Source organism: Sander vitreus, chromosome 22 (genome assembly GCF_031162955.1).
Source record: "Sander vitreus isolate 19-12246 chromosome 22, sanVit1, whole genome shotgun sequence".
Lineage (NCBI taxonomy): Eukaryota > Metazoa > Chordata > Actinopteri > Perciformes > Percidae > Sander > Sander vitreus.
In genome coordinates this window covers 446,637-468,458 of record NC_135876.1, presented here as the reverse complement: position 1 = coordinate 468,458, position 21,822 = coordinate 446,637, and the positions used below count along the sequence as shown (strand labels likewise).

General features: G+C 44.8%; 1 protein-coding gene across 1 annotated transcript in view; it reads right to left on the bottom strand.

Annotated features, from left to right (window-relative positions):
* The window catches only part of LOC144537073 (glycogen debranching enzyme-like), a 58,484-nt gene extending 37,177 nt beyond the window's left edge, over nucleotides 1-21,307 (bottom strand). Inside the window, exons 1-4 of the mRNA XM_078280493.1 lie at nucleotides 21,268-21,307; nucleotides 20,591-20,801; nucleotides 9,638-9,807; nucleotides 5,009-5,212 (exon numbers count right to left, since the gene is read on the bottom strand). Coding sequence (XP_078136619.1) covers nucleotides 5,009-5,212; nucleotides 9,638-9,807; nucleotides 20,591-20,801; nucleotides 21,268-21,307 — 625 coding nt within the window. The remainder of the gene's footprint in view (nucleotides 1-5,008; nucleotides 5,213-9,637; nucleotides 9,808-20,590; nucleotides 20,802-21,267) is intronic.
* Between the last annotated feature and the right edge of the window lie 515 nt (nucleotides 21,308-21,822).

The window sequence follows — 21,822 nt, the reverse complement described above, 5'->3', positions numbered from 1 at the left end:
GACCTTCCTCCACAGCGCTGCGAAGCAAGGTCTGGCTAGAAATGTGGTTGATTTCTAGAAGACCTTCAAAAAGTGGTCTTGAGACTGGTCTTGAGACCAAGACCGATCTCGTGTACTATAACACTGGTTGTGTGGCTCAGGTTCTACCGGTTTTGCAACACCTGGGAGTTGCTTGACATCCTTCTTATAATTATGTCATCCTGATTGGCTATACTGTAATGTTGTTATATTCTGTAAATAATATCTGTGTGTCCTGGAAGAGTGATCCCTCCTCAGTAGCCCTTCATGAGGTGTAGTCCTTTTTTTTCCTGTAAGAAGTTTCCTTTTTTTTTTTTCTTTTGGGGGGGGGAATCAAGGGTCCTAGGACAGGTAGGTCGTATGCTGTACATATTATAAAGCACCTTGAGACAAATTTGTGATTTGTGATGTATCTGGCTATATAAATAAAATTGCTTTGACTTGACTTTGACAATTGAATTTTGAGTTGCTTGACAATATAAGCAGAACTCAAACTATATTGATGATAACAAATCCGCGTGAGGGTAGGTTTTCTATGTGAAGTTAGCTGTCATGTCTTGATGAAGTGCACCCTGTTTCTATTAGCAGTCTATCTATGTATATGACCTTCAGCATGAATAGAGACGAAATGTCAATGAGGGAACTGAGACGGTGATGCAACAGCCACAGCTGCCTGCTGGAAAGGCCAACTGTGGTATGTTTCCACCGCAGCACTGACACTATCCTTGTTAAAAATAAGACAGGATAACTTTTCACTCATCATACTGAGTCACTGCAGCAGCAGATAAAAATAGGATACAGCACAGACGAAAACAACAGTCACTCTATATCACACACACACCCCACACAAAGTGTGTTCAACCTTTGCAGTAGTTCCTCAAACACAGCAATTATTAAAACAATTAATTCAAATTCTCAAATTCATAAAATCATATGGCCCAAATAAGGTTGTATATTCATTCGTTTACCTTTAGTAGTAGTAGTTTACTTTATTTTGAACAAATAATCATAATAAGAGCATGTACATTTCAGAACAAGCAAGAAAAACCAACAAAAACAAAATACTCAGCAAACATATCTTTCAAAATGATTGTAAATTATTCAAATAAGGATTCCCATGTTCAAAAAAGTGAAGGAATAAGTTAAAAGAACCTTTCTGGTCCTACTTCTTTTTTCAACTTGTGTATTTGTATTTGTGTATTCTTCACTTGTTTATATATGTATACATACATATACAGTACATGCATATATACATACTGACATGCACATATACACTTGAATACCCATATACACACATGCATACACACATACTGTACATATACACATTTGTTTTTTCTTTTTTAGCTATCACCTACCCTTGTCCATGTTTCATCTGTCAGTTAAATCAAACCAAATAATAACCCATCCAAACTAGACCATATATATATATAACCCCAAGAACAATACAGTCAGCACACAATCACCTTAAGTCCTTCTCCTACTTTTAAGGTGGTTAGGAGATGGGTAACTGACCAGCCTACTGATTCTCTTAATCAGATTAAGCTCTTCTATTCATTACAATTTGGGTTCAGGAGTAATTGTTTAACTGAGACAGTAAACTACTTTTGTAGAATGCCTGTGGAACGGAACTACTACATTTGAGTCAAAGTCGGATAAGGGCGGTATATTTCGGGAAGTGTGTTTAAATATGAAGAAGGCCTTCAAATCTGTCACTCATTAAATTACACTGCTTAAACTTTATAAATATTGTACATATCTGCATCGCCTCCAATAAGCTCCTCCAATTCTCCACGTTCGAACGGTTTCGAACCTTCTGCTTCAACTCAAAAAGACCAGCCTGGACATAAGGTGAGACTAGAAAGCAAATGCACAGTATGGAGCTCTCAAAACATTTGTTGTTACAAATTGTCAGAGACTCAACTGTTATCCAAAAATCAAATCAGTACCATGAATCAAAACTACTATATAATCACGGAACGATTATGAGACAATGGGCCTCTGGGCACAGACATGTCATTTATTATGAAAAAAACTTCTCTGGTTCCAGTTTCTTAAATGGGAATATTTTCCGCTGTGACACTAAACTGAAGATCTTTGAGTTGTGGACAAAACATTTGAGGCTTGGGCTTTGGGAAACACTGATCGACATGTTTCACTATTTTCTGGTATTTTACCGACCAAACAACTAATCGATTAATCGAGAAAATAATCAACAGATTAAAGTGACTATACGTAACTTTTTAATGATTCTGAAACTCACAGAATGATTTGCAGTAGGTAGACAGAGCTACAGTAACACATTCTGACGGGTCACAGATTTCTTTCTAACACTGGAAAGCCAGTGTTAGCGTATCCAGCCTTTTGAGCCAGGTAAAAGGAAGCATATTTCTTTATATAGGCCTAATTGTTTTTTTGTGTTATTTTAGAAGTTATCTGCTGTAGTTATAGCTGATACTGGGGCACGACCATCACAGGAAAGAAGGAAATTAAACGAAGAACAACTAAAAGCTGAAAGGGAAAGTGAAAGACAATCGGTGATAACGTGAGTCACAATCGGTCGGGGAGACAATTACAGGATTGGTCGGGTCGCGGGGGTAGCAGCTCCAGCAGGGGACCTCAAACTTCTCTTTCCCGAGCCACATTAACCAGCTCCGACTGAGGGAACCTGAGGCATTCCTAGGCCAGGGCGGAGATATAATCCCTCCACCTAGTCCTGGGTCTTCCCCGAGGCCTCATCCCAGGGGGCAGCATTACCAGATGCCCAAGCCACCTCAACTGGCTGCTTTCGAAGAAAAGGAGCAGCAGCTCTACTCCAAGATCCTCACGGATGACTGAGCCTCTCACCCTATCTCTAAGGGAGACGCCAGCCACCCTCATGAGGAAACCCATTTTAGCCACATGTACCCTGGATCTCGTTCTTTCGGTCATGACCCAGACTTCATGGGGTAGGAAAAATTGACTGGTAGATTGAGAGCTTTGGCTTCTGGCTCAGCTCTCTTTTCGTCACAACGGTGCGATAAAGTGAATGTAATACCGCCCCCGATACCGCGCCGATTCTCCGACCAATCTCCCGCTCCATTGTCCCCTCACTCGCGAACAAGACCCAAAGGTATTTAAACTCATTCACATGGTGTAAGGACTCATTCCCTACCTGGAGAAGGCACTCCATCGGTTTCCTTCTGAGAACCATGGCCTCCGATTTAGAGGTGCTGATCCTCATCCCAGCCGCTTCACACTCGGCTACGAACCGATCCAGTGAGTGCTGAAGGTCACAGGCCGATGATGCCATCAGGACCACATCATCTGCAAAAAGCAGCAATGAGATCCCCAGCCCACCGAACTGCAACCCCTCCCCACCCTGACTACGCCTTGATATCCTGTTCATGAATATCACAAACAGGATATTCCCCAGAGCTTTCAGTATTTCTGGATGGAGCTCATCAATCCCTGGGGCTTTGCCACTGTGAAGTTGTTTGACTACCTCAGTGACTTCCACCAGGGAATTGACGACAATCCCCCATCATCCTCCAGCTCTGCCTCTAACATAGAGGTTGTATTTGTTGGATTTAGGAGTTCCTCAAAGTGCTCTTTCCACCACCGTATTACCTCCTCAGTTGAGGTCAACAGCGTCCCATCCTTACTGTACACAGCTTTGATGGTTCCCCGCTTCCCCCTCCTAAAGTGGCGAACGGTTTTCCAGAAGCACCTTGGTGCCGACCGAAAATCCTTCTCCATGTCTACTCTATTACTTTGCCTCTTTCACGGCATAGGCTGCAGCCCTTAGGGCCCTTCGGCAGCCTGCAACTGCCTCTAGAGTCCTCTGGGATAACATATCCCGGAAAGACTCCTTTAGTCGGACGGCTTCCCTGACCACCGGTGTCCACCACGGTGTTCGTGGGTTACCGCCCCTTGAGGCACCTAAGACCCTACGACCACAGCTCCCTGACGCAGCTTCAGTAATGGAAACTTTGAACATTGTCCACTCGGGTTCAATGTCCCTGGGCTCCACAGGGATGAACGAAAAGCTCCGCCGGAGGTGTGAGTTTAAAGTCTGTCGGACAGGAGCCTCCTCCAGACATTCCCAGTTTACCCACACTACCCCGTTTGGGCTTACCAGGTCTGTCCAGAGTCTTATGCCACCCCCTGACCCAACTCACCACCAGATGGTGATCGGTTGACAACTCCGCCCCTCTCTTCACCCAAGCGTCCAAAACATACGGCATTAGATCAAATGATACGATTATAAAATCGATCATTGACCTTTGGCCTAGGGTGCTCTGGTACCAAGTACACTTATGAGCATCCCTATGTTCGAACATGGTGTTTGTCTAGACAATCCATGACTAGCACATAAGTCCAACAACGAACAACCACTTTAGATCAAGGAGGCCTTTCCTCCCAATCACACCTCTCCAGGTGACTCCATCATTGCCCACGTGCGCGTTGAAGTCCCCCAGCAGAACTATGGACTTCCCTCACTGGAGCTCCATGCAGGACTCCATTCAAAGTTTCCAAGAAGGCTGAATACTCTGAGCTTTTGTTTGGTGCATATGTACAAACAACAGTCAGAGTTTTTAGCTGCGCTCAGCCGGGTGCTTGTGAGTATCCCCACACCCCCCCGGCGCCTCACACCCCTATCCAGTAGTATGGTTCCAGAACCAAGACTGTGCATTGAGGTAAGCCCCACCAGATCTCCACCTCCCGCACAAGTTCTGGCTCCTTCCCCCACAGAGAGATGACATTCCATGTCCCCAGAGCCTGCCTTTGCCGCCCGGGTCACACTGCCGCTTTTGTCCAAAGCTGTCGCTAGAATCAACACAAACTGAAAGTTACATATAGCCACTTTAATCAACAATGAAAATAATTGTTAGTTGCAGCCCTAAAGGCCCCCCTCTCCTCCTACATAGGAGCAAGATATCCAGTATGAAAAGGGAAACAAAACGACTCCAAATGACACAGCCGTTGTTCAGTAATCTAACTGCAACATTACCTGTGTGATTATAGACCACATCACTGATGCAGACCATGTTCCAGTCTTTCCTCAGCGTCTCCACCAGATTACCGACATCTCCCCAGGTATAGTGCTTCCCCTCAGGCGAGAAGTCAGGGTTTAACTCCAGCTGATCAGCCATGGAATAGCAGAAGCCAGACACACCAAGCTTCTGCAGTGGGGTGAAGTGGATCATGTTGTAACCTACACAGAACAGAGCCAAGACAGTGTTTATTTGTGTGTGTATATATTATATATAATAGTAACATTTTAGATATAGCTTAAAGTCATGGGTTAAGGTCACTGGGTTGGATAGGTCAGTCATATGGCAGAGGCACCTGCCAGAGCTCATACAAACAAAGCACAGTAAAAAGTCCCATAAGAGATCAATGCATGGAAAGATAAATCAGATAGGTTCATCTGTCTCTGGGGTCAGATCTTACACCATTACTAAAGTTTGACTGACACATTTTGGGCAAATCATTTGGGAGAGAAATCACTGCACCTGAGAAGCCCCATGGTGAGGAGCAGATAGTAACAATGGTGTTTTTCAGGTGTTGCGCTAATCACTCTTCCCAAGTAGCAGTGCTTCACCTCCTGAGAATATAGTTCCCAGTATGTATATGGTTAGAAGACGGCTGTGTGTCATGTGACCTTGTTATTTGTACACCCTGTGACTATACAAATCACAACATGTAAATAGGAAAATGTTGACGTTATTTTGTCACTTATGGGGTGATTCTCACGAAATTAGACTTACGAGGTGTCATGAAGCATTTTGATGATAAAAGTAAATGCTATCAAAATAAGAAGAATACAGTTAGAAACATGTCTTCATGTACTATTTTGCACATGATTTCAAATGGCATCATAAATACCAATTTTGTTGTTTTTTCCACATTTAAAGGGAAATTTTTCATTACCGCAACGTGTCCATGACTGGATTTGGGTTCTTTGAGATGGAAATATTAATAATTAAAAAATATAAAAAAGAAAAAGCTTCAGTGCATGTAATACTATGAACAGTATTTACAGTAAAGAAACATGTGGTATTTGGTGATCATTGGCAAATGTAGTGACGATAATAAGGAATATAAATGTGTCCAAGACCAATTTTCTCATCCTCCGCAACAATTTTCAATCATTGTTTAAGTCCTCAAGGAACTTACATTTTCAAGGAATTTTGTTGGAAGGGACATAATTCACTGTGACACTCAAGATGGCTACCAGGTAAGCAGTTCTCATTTTTTTAAATAGTTTTACTGTGAAACAATGTATTTCTATGTCTTTTTTCGAAATGTTACATTCAAGATGGCTATTGTGTATTTTGTTACAGGCAAGCATCAGTGGAAAAGAAAAGGGCATCAGTGAAAGACAGGCTGGCAAAGCATAAAGAAAAAATATACAGCAATCCAGTGTTACTTGAGGAGTACAGAAGAAAGGAGAGAGAGAGGTCAGGGGACAGGGTGATAATAGGGAAAAAATATAACTTGGATTCATTGTTTTGACCAACACACACACACACACACACACGCAATTGTGAAGGCTGACATAATTGTACAGTATATATTGTATACACACAGACATGCATGCCCATGTGTGTGCGTGTGCTACACACATGCACACACACACACACACCTACCATTCCTAAATGAACAATTGTGTGAAATTTTGATCATAGTCTAAAGTTTGTATTTATGTCAGTGCTTACTGCATTTCACCTTTCATTCATTTTTCCTTTTCCAGGTATCGGAAACGTAAGGAAAATGGTAAAATTAAGGCTACTCAGGACCTCACAAGTAGACAGCATGAGAGAAAAAAAATAAAATGGAGGAAAAATTCAGCAAAATATTACAGAAAAAAAAAGCAAGAGCAAGCACTTCTAGATCTAACCCCAGCATCTTCATTAAGTGAGGCAGAAAATTCCTTTGCAAATGAAGAAAATAACAGACAGGAACTGGACACAAATAATGACAATCTGAACAGAACACCAGCAGAAGAAAGTTTAGACCTGACAGGGCCAATGGAGGCATCCACCCCCCAGAGAACACGGCCAGTCATTAAATAAAGAGAGCGGGCATCAAAGACTGTGGCCAAATTAAGAGCAAAGCTAAGGTATGCTGAGGAGAAATTCCTGATGCAGAATCTCTGTATGAGCAGCTGAAGGACAATTCATCAGTGACTCTGTACAAAGTATCAGAGGAGAAAAGAAAGGCCAGCTGTGAATTGGTTCCCACCAACCTAAAAACAGTTCCTGGGACACTGAAAATACACCAAGTGAGTCAACATTTATATTAATTATATGAGTAAATATGAAGAAATGTAATTAAATAAGTAAATGTAGTTGCAGAAGTTAAATAAATAACTTAAATTCCCCATGTAATTAACATGGAAAGCAGACCACACCAGAATCTGAAATAATCTCAAAAAAGAATGTATGTAACTTAGTCAATGTGTGATACTCCAATTCATCTTTGTCTTTTTGAATTCCACCCTAACAGCTGACATCAACAAAACCGGGAGTCATAAACACACGGGAGGTGTCATGCTTTTGTGGAAAAAATTGCCAGTGCTTTTCTGTAAATTGCCAAGTGTTCTCTGAGGGAAGAGATGAGGACCCTGACAGAACCGAAGCCACCATAGAGGTTGGACAGTGGGTCCTGGTTGAATACGATGGTGACTTGTTCCCTGGTACAGTCACACAGGTGAATTTTATTCTGTTAATTTATGTTAATATGTGAATATTTCTCCAGTTACATTATAGTACAAGCTGTCCAGCCAAAATGTGTAGAGACTATAAAAATGTTTCTTAAAACAGATTGCTGAAGGGCAGTATGAAGTCGACACCATGACTTGTGCAGGGGAGAACTGCTTCTATGTGCCGAGCATCAGATTTCCAGGAGAAAGGGTCTGGTACTATCGTCAGGACATATGGGACATAATCCCAGAACCACTTCCTGTCACCTCCTCTGCTAGACGTTTCTGCATTTTACCTGACATATGGGCGTTACATTTAAATGTTTCTCAGGACCACATGATGGTATGTTATACTAGAATGATAAGATTTATACTAATGGTTGTATATTTGTTAGTGCTACAGTGTAGGCTACATGACATGTTTCTTTATGAGCATAAGATTGTAACTGGTAAACTCAACACTTGTTAACACAAGGCATGGTACTGTGATGATTACGATAAATGAGAAAATGAAATGATAATGAAATAAATGTTCTTTTACAAATTGTACGTGTTTTAAATATGTAAAATAGGGTTAGGCATCAAACCCTGTTGACAAAGGGGTTTGATGCCTAACCAGCTAAATCTCATTTCCGAAACATTGATCCTCATTACCGAAATGACATTTTCATTACTGCAACATGTATCTTTTTTACAAATTGAGTAATAATTAGATAATCATATTTTGTTTTAAAATGTATATACAACACCATACTACATATACTACAATTTATACAACACTACTTATTTTAGGTTTGCTACATAACAAATGTGTATGTTATCTTTTAGTAAAACAATTAGATAAAAGAAATTGTAAATCATCACGTATGTTTCGGTAATGAGAGAAAATGAGGAAATTACAAAAAATAATAAATATGAAAAAGTACTCCAGAGTTTTACATAGCTTTGAGCATGAGTAATAAGAGTCTACTTTAACATTAGCCAAACATACACATTCTAACCATATATTTAATGTAATGTCATGTTGCGGTAATGATAATTTTTGATGGACTTCATCTAAAAATGTAAATAGTTATATAGGAAATATTTCTTTAAATCTTCTGAAAATAATGGTTATAGTAAGTTCAGACCTTAATCTTATATGTCCAAAAAGAAAATTGGCTGTAAGGGCATTTTAAAAATTCTGATGCTGGACACCTTCTAAACCTGGTTTTCGTGGGAGCAGTAGGCTAGTTGGAGCCGGTAACCTCCAGGATCTGTGCTAAGCTAGGCTAGCAGCGGGTGCGTCAGACAAGAGTTGCAACCTGCACGGAGATGAGAAGGGTATGTATGGACTTATTTAACTCTGGGGGATACGGTGAATACGCTAAAGTCCCAATAAGTCGGCGTGTTCCTTTAAGTTCTGTAGATTACACAGATTTTTTTTTAAGTCGATCTGGTTTAATCTATAGAAGGAGTTTGTTAAAGTATGACTCCTAGAAATGGCAAAAAATGCACTTAAATTGAACTGTAAACTCAAGAGTGGCTAACTTCCTGTTGAGTTTAGGGTACACCCCCAATAGGATTTTTAATATGTCTCAATGTTACATATCTGTACCAATTTCCTTTTGTGCATGTGAAATTTAAAGGAGGGGGCTTCAACTTTGAACATTTGTGGGTGCTATTAAGCCATATTGTAAGTTTTCGCCAGTTCGGATGCATTTGCAAATATTGATGAGTTTTCATGCACCTTAACTCCTTAAAAATGTGATTCTTTGGAGGGAATAATAATAAATTGTGCTTCGCTGCTGGTCAACAATATATTAAATATATTGAGAAAATATCCAAATATCTGAATCGTAAATGTAAAATACTTGTATTGTATTGAAACTTTTTTTATAGGAAAATTGCTCCGTGTTGGTTCATCAGTTTGTTTGTTTGTGGCCCACTTACCAGTCTCCTTTGCGACCCTGACCCTGTCAAGCCATTTGTCCAGCGGGCCGAGGCACTTGGCCAAGTATGTTTGGCTGCAGATCCAGTCCAGTGGAAGGATGACATCATTGGCTCCCACCCTTAGCACTGGATCTACTATGATGTAACCTCCACCCACTTTCTCTTTATCCCTGTCAAACAAAAAATAAATAAACACTCACAATTGACACATATCAGTTAATGCATGAACACCAAATGGATTGGGCATGCATGCCTGTACATGTAAAGAAGTAGCTCTAAATGATGGTCAATGCAATGGTTACAGTGTAAATTGACCAGGCACTGTAGTCCATTTATTGCGCTTGCACTTGTTTGTTAATTTCCATGTTCCAAGCAACAGTAAACAAAACACCACAGGAGAGTGTGTCATGCACAGATCTCTGATGCACAAGTTGTTCACTCGTACACACGTAAGCACAGTCTGTTTAAACCGCAGCATCACTGATGGTACCAGAGCACCCTAGGCCAAAGGTCAATGATCGATTTTATAATCGTTTCATCTGATCTGAGGCCATATGTTTTGGACACTCGGGTGAAGAGAGGGGCGGAGCTGTCAACCGATCACCATCTGGTGGTGAGTTGGGTCAGGGGGTGGGGGAAGACTCTGGACAGACCTGGTAAGCCCAAACGGGTAGTGCGGGTAAATTGGGAACGTCTGGAGGAGGCCCCTGTCCGACAGACTTTCAACTCACACCTCCGGCGGAGCTTTTCGTGCATCCCTGTGGAGGCTGGGGGCATTGAACCCGAGTGGACAATGTTCAAAGTTTCCATTGCTGAAGCTGCGGTGAGGAGCTGTGGTCTTAGGGTCTTAGGTGCCTCAAGGGGCGGTAACCCACGAACACCGTGGTGGACACCGGTGGTCAGGGAAGCCGTCCGACTGAAGAAGGAGTCTTTCCGGGATATGTTATCCCAGACGACTCCGGAGGCAGTTGCAAGGTACCGAAGGGCCCGAAGGGCTGCAGCCTCTGCCGTGAAAGAGGCAAAGCAGCGTGTGTGGGAAAAGTTCGGAGAAGACATGGAGAAGGACTTTCGGTCGGCACCAAGGTACTTCTGGAAAACCGTTCGCCACCTCAGGAGGGGGGAAGGGGGAACCATCCCAGCTGTGTACAGTAAGGATGGGACGCTGTTGACCTCAACTGAGGAGGTAATAGGGCGGTGGAAGGAGCACTTTGAGGAACTCCTAAATCCGACTAATACGCCCTCTATGGTAGAGGCAGAGCTGGAGGATGAGGGGGGATTGGCATCAATTTCCCTGGTGGAGGTTGCTGAGGTAGTTAAACAACTCCACAGTGGCAAAGCCCCAGGAATTGATGAGATCCGTCCAGAAATGTTTAAAGCTCTGGGTGTGGAGGGGTTGTCTTGGTTGACACGCCTCTTCAACATTGCGTGGAAGTCTGGGACGGTGCCTAAGGAGTGGCAGACCGGGGTGGTGGTTCCCCTTTTTAAAAAGGGGGACCAGAGGGTGTGTGCCAATTACAGGGGTATCACACTTCTCAGCCTCCCGGTAAAGTCTACTCCAAGGTGCTGGAAAGGAGGGTTCGGTCGATAGTCGAATCTCAGGTTGAAGAGGAACAATGCGGATTCCGTCCCTGGTCGTGGAACAACGGACCAGATCTTTACTCTCGCAAGGATCCTGGAGGGAGCCTGGGAGTATGCCCAACCAGTCTACATGTGTTGTGTGGATCTGGAGAAGGCGTATGACCGGGTGCCCCGGGAGATACTGTGGGAGGTGCTGCGGAGTACGGGGTGAGGGGGTCCCTTCTCAGGGCCATCCAATCTCTGTACGACCAAAGCGAGAGCTGTGTCCGGGTTCTCGGCAGTAAGTCGGACTCGTTTCAGGTGAGAGTTGGCCTCCGCCAGGGCTGCGCTTTGTCACCAATCCTGTTTGTAGTATTTATGGACAGGATATCGAGGCGTAGTCGGGGTGGAGAGGGGTTGCAGTTCGGTGGGCTGGGGATCTCATCGCTGCTTTTTGCAGATGATGTGGTCCTGATGGCATCATCGGCCTGTGACCTTCAGCACTCACTGGATCGGTTCGCAGCCGAGTGTGAAGCGGCTGGGATGAGGATCAGCACCTCTAAATCGGAGGCCATGGTTCTCAGCAGGAAACCGATGGAGTGCCTTCTCCAGGTAGGGAATGAGTCCTTACCCCAAGTGAAGGAGTTCAAGTACCTTGGGGTCTTGTTCGCGAGTGAGGGGACAATGGAGCGGGAGATTGGTCGGAGAATCGGCACAGCAGGTGCGGTATTACATTCAATTTATCGCACCGTTAGATGAAAAGAGAGCTGAGCCAGAAGGCAAAGCTCTCAATCTACCGGTCAGTTTTTGTTCCTACCCTCACCTATGGTCATGAAGGCTGGGTCATGACCGAAAGAACAAGATCCAGGGTACAAGCGGCCGAAATGGGTTTCCTCAGGAGGGTAGCTGGCGTCTCCCTTAGAGATAGGGTGAGAAGCTCAGTTATCCGTGAGGAGCTCGGAGTAGAGCCGCTGCTCCTTTGCGTCAAAAGGAGCCAGTTGAGGTGGTTCGGGCATCCGGTAAGGATGCCCCCTGGGCGCCTCCCTACGGAGGTGTTCCAGGTATGTCCAGCTGGGAGGAGGCCTCGGGGGAGACCCAGGACTAGGTGGAGGGATTATATCTCTAACCTGGCCTGGGAACGCCTCGGGATCCCCCAGTCGGAGCTGGTTAATGTGGCCCGGGAAAGGGAAGTTTGGGGTCCCCTGCTGGAGCTGCTACCCCCGCGACCCGACCCCGGATAAGCGGATGAAGATGGATGGATGGATGGATGGATCACTGATGCACGTTAAATATAAACCAATGGGTTACTGCTGCTGTTCACTACATCTGGACTGATGTTTTTCAGTGCAACAGTCTGGAGGGTGATCTGTTTCACTCAGTCCTTTTGTAAACTAGGTGTGGAGATAATTGTCACTTACTGTAACTGTCGCTGTGAACCAACCAGGTTAATCACATTGTTGATGCTCAAAATGCACATTTGTGGTTGGCGATTCTGAAACTTATATGTGCATCGGGGGCGCATTGTGTCTGGCCCACAGCCCTTATCGCTCTGTTTACCGTGTGTTCTGTGTTTTGCCGAACATCCAACAAGTGTCTGCTGGATACTCAAAAACTACTCATTTTTTTTTACAAAACAAGCTTTTATACAGATTTTGTGCCAGGTGTGATTATGTCTGGCTGCCTGATTAAGGTGCCACACCAACCTGCTGATCCTGGTGTGGCAGAGTATTTCCTACATTCCCAGATCAGCAACATTGTGTTAGGCTATGGTTCAAACCCAGCACACAGATAAAACAACCACGGACTAAGAGTGTAGATAAACAAAAGTGATTTTAATGAAAGTTAAGTTCATCAAGTAACGAAAAAATGAAAATACTAAGTAGGTTGGCTCCAGACTGGAGAGGGACTGAGGTGGGCAGGCAGTGGAATATCCAGACATTTCTTTTGCAGAAATCCAAACGAGGTGGTGGAAAACTGGAGGTGAAAGAGCTGGAGACACAGAACGCCATGGCAGCAGGTTGAGTGGTGTGGGTCGCACTGGTAGGTGCAACGATCTGGCGCTGATGGAGAGCCATGTCCAGGAATAAATACTGCCAGGTTGATAGTGGAATTAGATGCAGCTGCGCAGATAAGAATCAGTGGAAGCGCCCGCAGCTGTACGGAGAGGTAGATCTTCCAGCCACGCCCCTTGACCTACTTTCAGGCGAGTCTGCCATACACACTGATAGACACCACAAACACAGTGGACACACACACACATATACAGACACCACCGACAAAGTGGGGACAAAACAAGAGAGGAAAGGGACACAGAATGGGGAGAGAACAGTCGCCCATATAACAGTACCCCCCCTCAACGGTCGCTAGTCCGGGTGGTCAAGATGGAAATCCGTAATCAGCTGTGGATCCAAAACAAAACGTTTAGGAATCCAAGTCCTCTCCTCTGGTCCATAACCTTCCCAGTTGACTAGGTATTGGAGGCTCCTACCCCGCCTCCGAGAGTCCAGGAGCCTACCGACCGTGTAGGCCGGATGGTCGTCAATAAACCAAACAGGAGGAGGGGACCGGCGGACACAAAGGGCTGGAGGACACGTGAAACGTGAAAAGTTGGGTGAACCGTCATGGCTTGTGGCAACTTCAAACCAACTGCAGAGGGGTTAATAATGGACTCCACCACAAACAGACCCAAATACCGAGGCGACATCTTGCGTGACTCGGTCCAAAGAGGGATGTTCTTCGACGACAGCCACACCTCCTGGCCAGGATGAAACATGGCGGTCCGAAGCAAGGCTTCCCGAGTGTTGTGCCACACCTTCTGGCAGCGGCGAAGGTTCTCCTGAACCGACGGAACAGCCAATTCCTTCTCCTGAGCTTGAAACAAAGGGGGTTGATAACCCAAGGCCTCGAAAGTTGAAAGGCTGGTGGCAGAGGTGGTCAGGGAGTTGTGGGCATACTCTATCCAAGGCAGATGTTTGGCCCAGGAGGTTGGATGCTGAGCTGCCACACAACGAAGGGTCGCTTCGAGGTCTTGATTGGCTCTTTCCGTCTGCCCGTTGGTCTGGGGATGAAACCCTGAGGACAGACTTACAGAAGCACCTAATGCAGTACAAAAAAACTTTCCACACTCGAGAAGTAAACTGTGGGCCTCTATCAGACACGATGTCCACAGGTATTCCATGGGGACAGAATACATGTTGCTGTCTCACTGGCAGACGGTAATTTTGGTAATGCTATATAGTGGACAGATTTAGATTTAGAGAATATGTCCACGATGGTAAGTATAATATCATTACCTTCAGACTTGGGTAGGCCGGTAAAGAAATCCAGAGCTATGTGGGACCAGGGACAGCTGGGAACTGGGAGGGGTAGTAACAGCCCAGAAGGGGACTGATGGGAGGCTTTACCACGAGCACAGCTTGAACAGGCCGCCACAAACCCAGGGTGACACGCAAAGCGGGAGGTGTGGATCCACTGTAACGCCTGAGACCGGACTGTGTCAGGAACAAAGAAACAAGGTTGGGAGGTCCATTACCCGGTCCAGGGTCTGTGGCGAGTGCAGCCTTTTTTGCAGAAAGTTGAGTCTCTTTGTGGCTTGGATTTATGCCAAGTTGTTGTGGTCAGTCCAGACCACGAACGGCTGTTCAGCTCCATCCAGCGCCACCATTCTTCTAGGGAAAGTTTGACCGCCAGTAGCTCCCGGTTTCCAACGTCGTAGTTTCTTTCTGTGGGAGACAACTTCTTGGAAAAAAAAGCACAAGGGTGAAGCTTTTGGTCAGTGGGGGAGCGCTGGGAGAGGACTGCTCCCACACCTGAGTCTGACGCGTCCACCTCCACAATAAACAGCAGTGAGGTATCAGGATGCATCAACACGGGGGAGGTAGAAAACAGTTCCTTCAACACTCCAACCGCCTGCTCTGCTTCAGGGGACCACAGGAAAGGGACTTTAGGGGACGTGAGTCTAGTTAAAGGTGCCACCACTTTACTAAAACTCTTAATGAACCTACGGTAAAAATTTGCAAAGCCCAAAAACCGTTGAAGTTGCTTATGGTTGGTGGGAGTGGGCTACTCTGTAACTGCCCGGATCTTCTCGGGGTCCGCCTTCACCTGCCCGCTCTCAATGATAAAACCAAGGAATGATGTTGACTGTTTGTGGAACTCACACTTTTCTGCTTTGACGTACAGCTTATTCTCCAAGAGTCGTTAAAGGACTTGACGAACGTGTGACTCATGCTCCTCGGGGGACTTGGAAAAAACAAGAATATCATCAAGGTAAGCAAAGACAAAACGGTTCAAAAAATCCCTAAGAACATCATTCACCATGGCTTGGAAAACGGCAGGGGCGTTAGAGAGCCCAAAAGGCATGACTAAGTACTCAAAATGTCCTAGTGGAGTGTTGAATGCGGTTTTCCACTCAACTCCCTTTCGGAATCTGACGAGGTGATAGGCGTACCTAAGGTCGAGCTTGGAGAACACTGTGGCGCCATGCGCGTGATTACGGTGATGTTGTTTAAACCCCGGAAGTCGATACAGGGGCGTAAAGACTTCTTTCTTTTCTACGAAGAAGAATCCAGCACCCAAAGGAGACGACGAGGGACGGATTATGCCAGAGGCCAGAGAATCCCCAATATACTGATCCATAGCCTCTCTTTCAGGTCGGGACAGATTGTATAAGCGACTAGAGGGCAAGGGAGCACCAGGAAGCAATTCTATGGGGTAATCATAGGGTCTATGAGGTGGTAGAGACAGCGCCTTGTCCTTACTGAAGACCTCAGCTAGGTCATGGTATACGGACAGATGACAGATCGGGAGGAGCAATGGGATGAGTTGGGTTATTTTTAGTGGGTGGAACAGCTGACCTAAGACACTCCGAATGGCAGTGAGTGCTCCAACTGAGAATGGTGTGATGAGTCCAGTCAATGTGTGGGTTGTGAAAAGCCAGCCAGGGGTAGCCAAGGATTATGGGGGTAGCTGAGTCGGACATGATTCTTAACTGAATGCTTTCACAGTGGTTGCCAGAAATCACTAAGGAAACAGGGGTGGTTTGATGAGTTATTTCTGCAAGGAGGCGCCCATCAAGGGCTGTGACACGAAGGGGGGTTGGTAGTGGCTCAACGGGGATTTCAGCTTGTGTAACCAACTGATGACTAATGAAGTTGTCCTCAGCACCTGAATCTATGAGAGCTGAGAGTGGCAGGAACTGATTCTGGAAACGTAAAGTAACTGGAACTTGTAACCGGGGAATGATGGGTTCAGGATCCAATTCAGGGCTCGCAAGTAGACCCACCTTTACAAGCGAGCCTTGTCTTTTGGTCTTTTAGGGCATGTTGCCAGAATGTGTGTGGCGTCCCCACTGTATAGGCACTCACCCGCCTGGAGGCGTTGTTGCTGCACTGTAGGAGGTAGCCAAGTTCGACCCACTTGCATTGGTTCTTCCCCCGTCCTGGGGATGGGGCCTGGAACAGGAGGCAGCCGAGTCCGGGGAGGTGAGGCTCGGGAGGTTGAAGGCTGGGAAACTCGTCCTCCGAGGTGTGGCCGACCGCCTCTCTCCCTACGCCTTTCGTTTGGACAGGGAAACGAGAGAATGTAAGTCAGCTGGCTCGTCACGGGTAGCCACCGTTTAGGAATGCCCCTCGAAGTACCTCTTTGTTCCACTTGGAATCCGCTGCCAACGTCCAAAACTCAATTGAGTACTCCACCACACTGTTAGAGCCCTGCTTCAGATTAAATAATCTTTTGGAAGAATTTCCCACAGTGTCAGGATGGTCAAAAACTCTTCTGCCATCTTCAATTTGGCAGAAAAATCAGCAAAAGTTAGTCCAGTCAAAGTTTGGTTTGAGCACACAGCCTCAGCCCACACCAGAGCTCTCCCTCTCAGCAACCCCAGAACATAATGTACCTTTGATGAGTCAGTAGAAAAAGACAGTGGTCTCTGTCGAAAAATCAACTCGCACTGTAGCAAAAACCCCCAGCACATGTCCAATTCTCCATAGAACGGCTTTGGCGACGTGACAGGGGGTTCTCGATGGAGCGGAGCCTGTGCCATGTCCAAGGTAACCACTTGGGGTGCGACAAACTGGGGATCAGAGAGAGATGGAGAACTGACAACAGACCACTTTGAAACTTGAGCGGTTAGCTGAGTCACCTGATTTAGCAGTTGGTGGTTGTTTTCCAATAACGTCCGAATCAATTGGTCATGTTGTCCCAGCAAAGTTCCTTGAGTCTGGATTGCTCGCTGGAAACTTTCCTCGTTCGCCTCGTGTTGTTTCTCTGTAGGGTCCATGGCCAGATCGTTCTGTTAGGCTATGGTTCAAACCCAGCACACAGAGAAAACAACCACGGACTAAGAGTGTAGATAAACAAAAGTGATTTTAATGAAAGTTAAGTTCATCAAGTAACGAAAAAATGAAAATACTAAGGTCGGCTCCAGACTGGAGAGGGACTGAGGCGGGCAGGCAGTGGAATATCCAGACGTTTCTTTTGCAGGAATCCAAACGAAGTGGTGGAAAACTGGAGGTGAAAGAGCTGGAGACACTGAACGCCACGGCAGCAGGTTGAGTGGTGTGGGTTGCACTGGTAGGTGCAACGATCGGGCGCCAATGGAGAGCCATGCCCAGGAATAAATACTGCCAGGTTGGTAGTGGAATTAGATGCAGCTGCACAGGTAAGAAACAGTGGAAGCACCCACAGCTGTACGGAGAGGTAGATCTTCCAGCCGCGCCCCTTGACCTACTTTCAGGCGAGTCTGCCATACACACCGGCAGACAACACAAACACAGTGGACACACACACACACATACATACATCACCGACAATGTGGGGACAAAACAAGGGAGGAAAGGGACACAGAATGGGGAGAGAACAGCCGCCCACATAACACATTGACTATTAGCTCTTCATTTTAAATTTGTGGCTGTAAAATAGTTGTAGATATGTAATTAAGTTATATTTTTATATCTATTTTTACGGTTCCACCTACTACCTAAAGGGCCTTTCAGACCAAAGGTGGCAGCACACCGCTGCGCTCTGAAAGCCATTGTTTCCAATGGCTAGCGCCGCGCCACGACAGCGTTTCGCTGCATTAAGCAAAGTGCGGGTAAAATTCAACCTGGTTGAACTTTCGGCGCAGCGTGCTGTAGATGTGCGTTGACTGAAAGGCCCTTAAGATGCTGGACCCCCCGTAATGTATGACTGAAGAGTTTGCCCTCATTCACTTTGCTATAAACTTAATTTATGTAGCATATATTCAATTGTCCACTTTTAAATTCTACGAATAGGTGGTGAATGATACTTCCTCTGAAGTCTTCAGTTTCTGAGCTTGTACAGTAGCTTCTCTTTTAGAATAATATAGCTACCTTCCTCAGAAATCCCATAGTCCATTAGAGCTGTTGGGACTTTTATTTTTAATAAGCAGACTCCAAATGCAATTTCCTCTGGTTAGTCAAAATATGTGTTTCTGTCCTCTCAATATTAAGGGGAGTTTAGTTTGCTGCTAAGATGCGATCATGATCAGTAGCATGTGCACATACCCAGATATGACAAACTGCATATTAACTAATAACTTCAAGTGACTATATGTAACTTTTTAGTTTCTGAAGCTCTGTCATTTTTTATCTAGTGATCTTAAATGACCTGTAACAGCAAATGAGAATTACAGTGAAAAGAACACTATTTTAACGTAGTTTTATTAATGCCGTTGCCTGGGTCCAATTTTTCCCGCAAAGTCACAGAATCTTTTACGGCAGGTAGACGGAGCTACAGCAACACATTCTGAAGGGTCACAAATTTCTTTGTAACACCAGAAAAGCCTGTGTTAGTGTATCCAGCCAGGTAAAAGGTAGCAGGAGATTTCTAGGCTAGGCCTAATTGTATTTTATTGTTATTTTAGAAGTTATCTGTTGTAGTTATGGCTGATACTGGGGCAGGACCATCACAGGAAAGAAGGAAATTAAATGAAGAACTAAAAGCTAACACGGAAAGTGAAAGACGACAGGCGAAAACGCGAGTCAACTTCGGGGGATTGTAAATGACTCAAAACCCACCCCAAATTGGCCCTCAGGTATGTAATATATCTATTTCATTCATAAAATGACTTTACAATGCGCGATGTGGTTGTACTTCAGTAGCCAACATTAAATTACGTCCCTCCTTCCATTTAGCACGGACGTGTTATTCCTTTTAGTTCGTGTTTCTGTTGGCCTACTATTTTCTTTGCCCTTGTCCCCCTGTACTTGTGTAAAGCGTCCTTGGGTTTTATTCAATGAGCTATATTAATCTATGTTATTATTACGTTGGTTGGTACAACAATCTCTTAATGCTTTAGCTCGTGACACAGTGACAGTGATACCCGGTTTAGCTCACGAGACACAAGTAGGCTAAGTTACTGTATGCAACACTTGAAATTAGAGAGGCACCGATTACAATTTTCTAGGCCGATTCCAATTTTCTTTTTGTTAGGACAGCCGATACCAATTTTAGCCGATTCCGATTTAATTTTTTCTAATCTCTTTACAGCACACACAAATATTTATTTTCTATCTTTTCTTTAATAGAACATTTTACACAGAACATAGCGAGCGAGCAGGTACGCGCAACACGGCGGAAAAGTTGAGAGAAAGGAGAAAGAGACTGTGCTGTGGCGTCCGTGTGTGCGTGCGTCCTTGAACTGTAACTCGTATAACTTCTGTTGTCCGTTAATTGTAGCGTTCACTGGCATGAAATCGGCATATGTCAGACTGACCTGCCGGTCGCCGGTCATGGCCGAGCACGTGAAAACCGGCCAATTCCGGTCAACGGCCGGTCTATCGGTGCATCTCTACTTGAAATGCAACGATGCATCTGTAACGTTTAAAAAACACTACCGCTTTTGTCCAAAGCGGCCACTAGAATCAACACACACTGAACGTTACATATCGCCATTTTAAAGGTGCTCTAAGCGATGTTGGGTGACGTCACTTCTTGTTGACGTTCAAAGTATTTTCAAACAAAACTGAGGCTAGCTCGCCCCTCCCTCCTCCTCACCCAGTCCCCCCCCCCTCCCCTCCGCGCACTTACCCCCCGACCCCCACCCGCAAATCCTTCTTGTCAGTTATTGGCCGGAACACTGTTTATGTTTGGTGGTGCAGGTTGGCCAGTTTGTTTTTGTTGCCGTTTGTGGAGCCTGGGCTGTCTGCAGAGACCACGTTTTTTTTACAGTGTGTTCAGGGGACAGGCAGCTAGCACATAGTGAGATGTTTACTGTATCTGACAAAAAAACGTCACATCGTTTAGAGCACCTTTAAGTAATAAAGGGAAGTGACAGTACAGAAGTACTAAACAGTAGTAATAAAATATCAAGTATATGATATACACTAATTATTGAATATATAATAATGCAGTAGTGGTGACAAAGCAACTTACCCACAGGAGAAGTAATACTGGTAGGATCCAGCCACCATTAGGTCCAGTCTGCAGTATTTATCACAGTCATCCTCTTGGCCGTTTGGGTAGACCCAGTCCAAAGGACGGAACTTTAGGCGATCAAACTTGTGGCCTTTTGCAGGGTAGTTGGTGTAGACCTGGACTTCCGTACCCTGGAGGGTAGGGCCAAGACGGAACTGCAACTCAAAGCCTGAAGACAGCAGGAGAAATGAGGACTTCCAGAATACACTGTTAACCCATGGTGCAAGTCCGGCTGTATTTCACCTGTTTACAATAAGGGTTCTTTTAAATTACTAATTAATTCAATTTGAATGCAGCATTGGGTATGAGTATAACCATTCCTTTCCTCATTTATGTTAAATCTAAAATAAAGAGCCTTGCTCCGTGTGAAACTTCCTGACTGAATAACAGGTTGAAAAGATGAATGATTGGCATAATCAGATAGCCTTGCATTGAAAAGACCAGACTGGAAAAAAAGTGACCCATTTGCAGGACCACATTTTGAAAGGTTAAACATGTAAGACATGGTGAGTGTATTGAATTATTTAGGTTTAGTACAGTTGCATTGTACTTCTAGCTGAAAATATAACGGTGCTATATATTTGTGGTGTAGTGTGTGCAGCACATGCTTCGCTTTAAGTGCATAGTAGTCCTACCTTGTTCCAGACGGAACAAACCTCGCTCCAGTCTCTCCATGGCAATGGGCAATGAGCAGCAGCAGCAGCGGACCTGTGCTCGGTCAGCTGACCTATATGCTGTCCTGTTCTATTTAGGCTGGAGAGAGAGACAGCACTGACATAGCCTGGTAACATGAGACAGCTCTGCACACTTTATGGAGGACCTTGTCTGTCAAACCATTGATACATAATAAAAAGTAAATAGATTTTTTTGTTACTAAAACTGCCTTCCCATGAACAAGCCTTTATGCTTACAGGCTCCCTCGGATTGGAATAACCTACACTGTTAGAAAAGTCCGTAGAAATACGGGCTAATATACTGTGTATACAGGAATTTTCTGGTAAAGGTGTTTTTCCGTATTTTGAATTTTTGGATTAACAGAAATGTCCGTTAGAGGTACAGAGGATATACTGTAAATCTACAGAATTTTAAATTTTTGGATTAACAGAAATGTCCGTACATGTCAAACATGTAAATGAAGACACTCATCAGCAGTAGGTAGTAGGGATGCACCGATTACAATTTTCTAGACT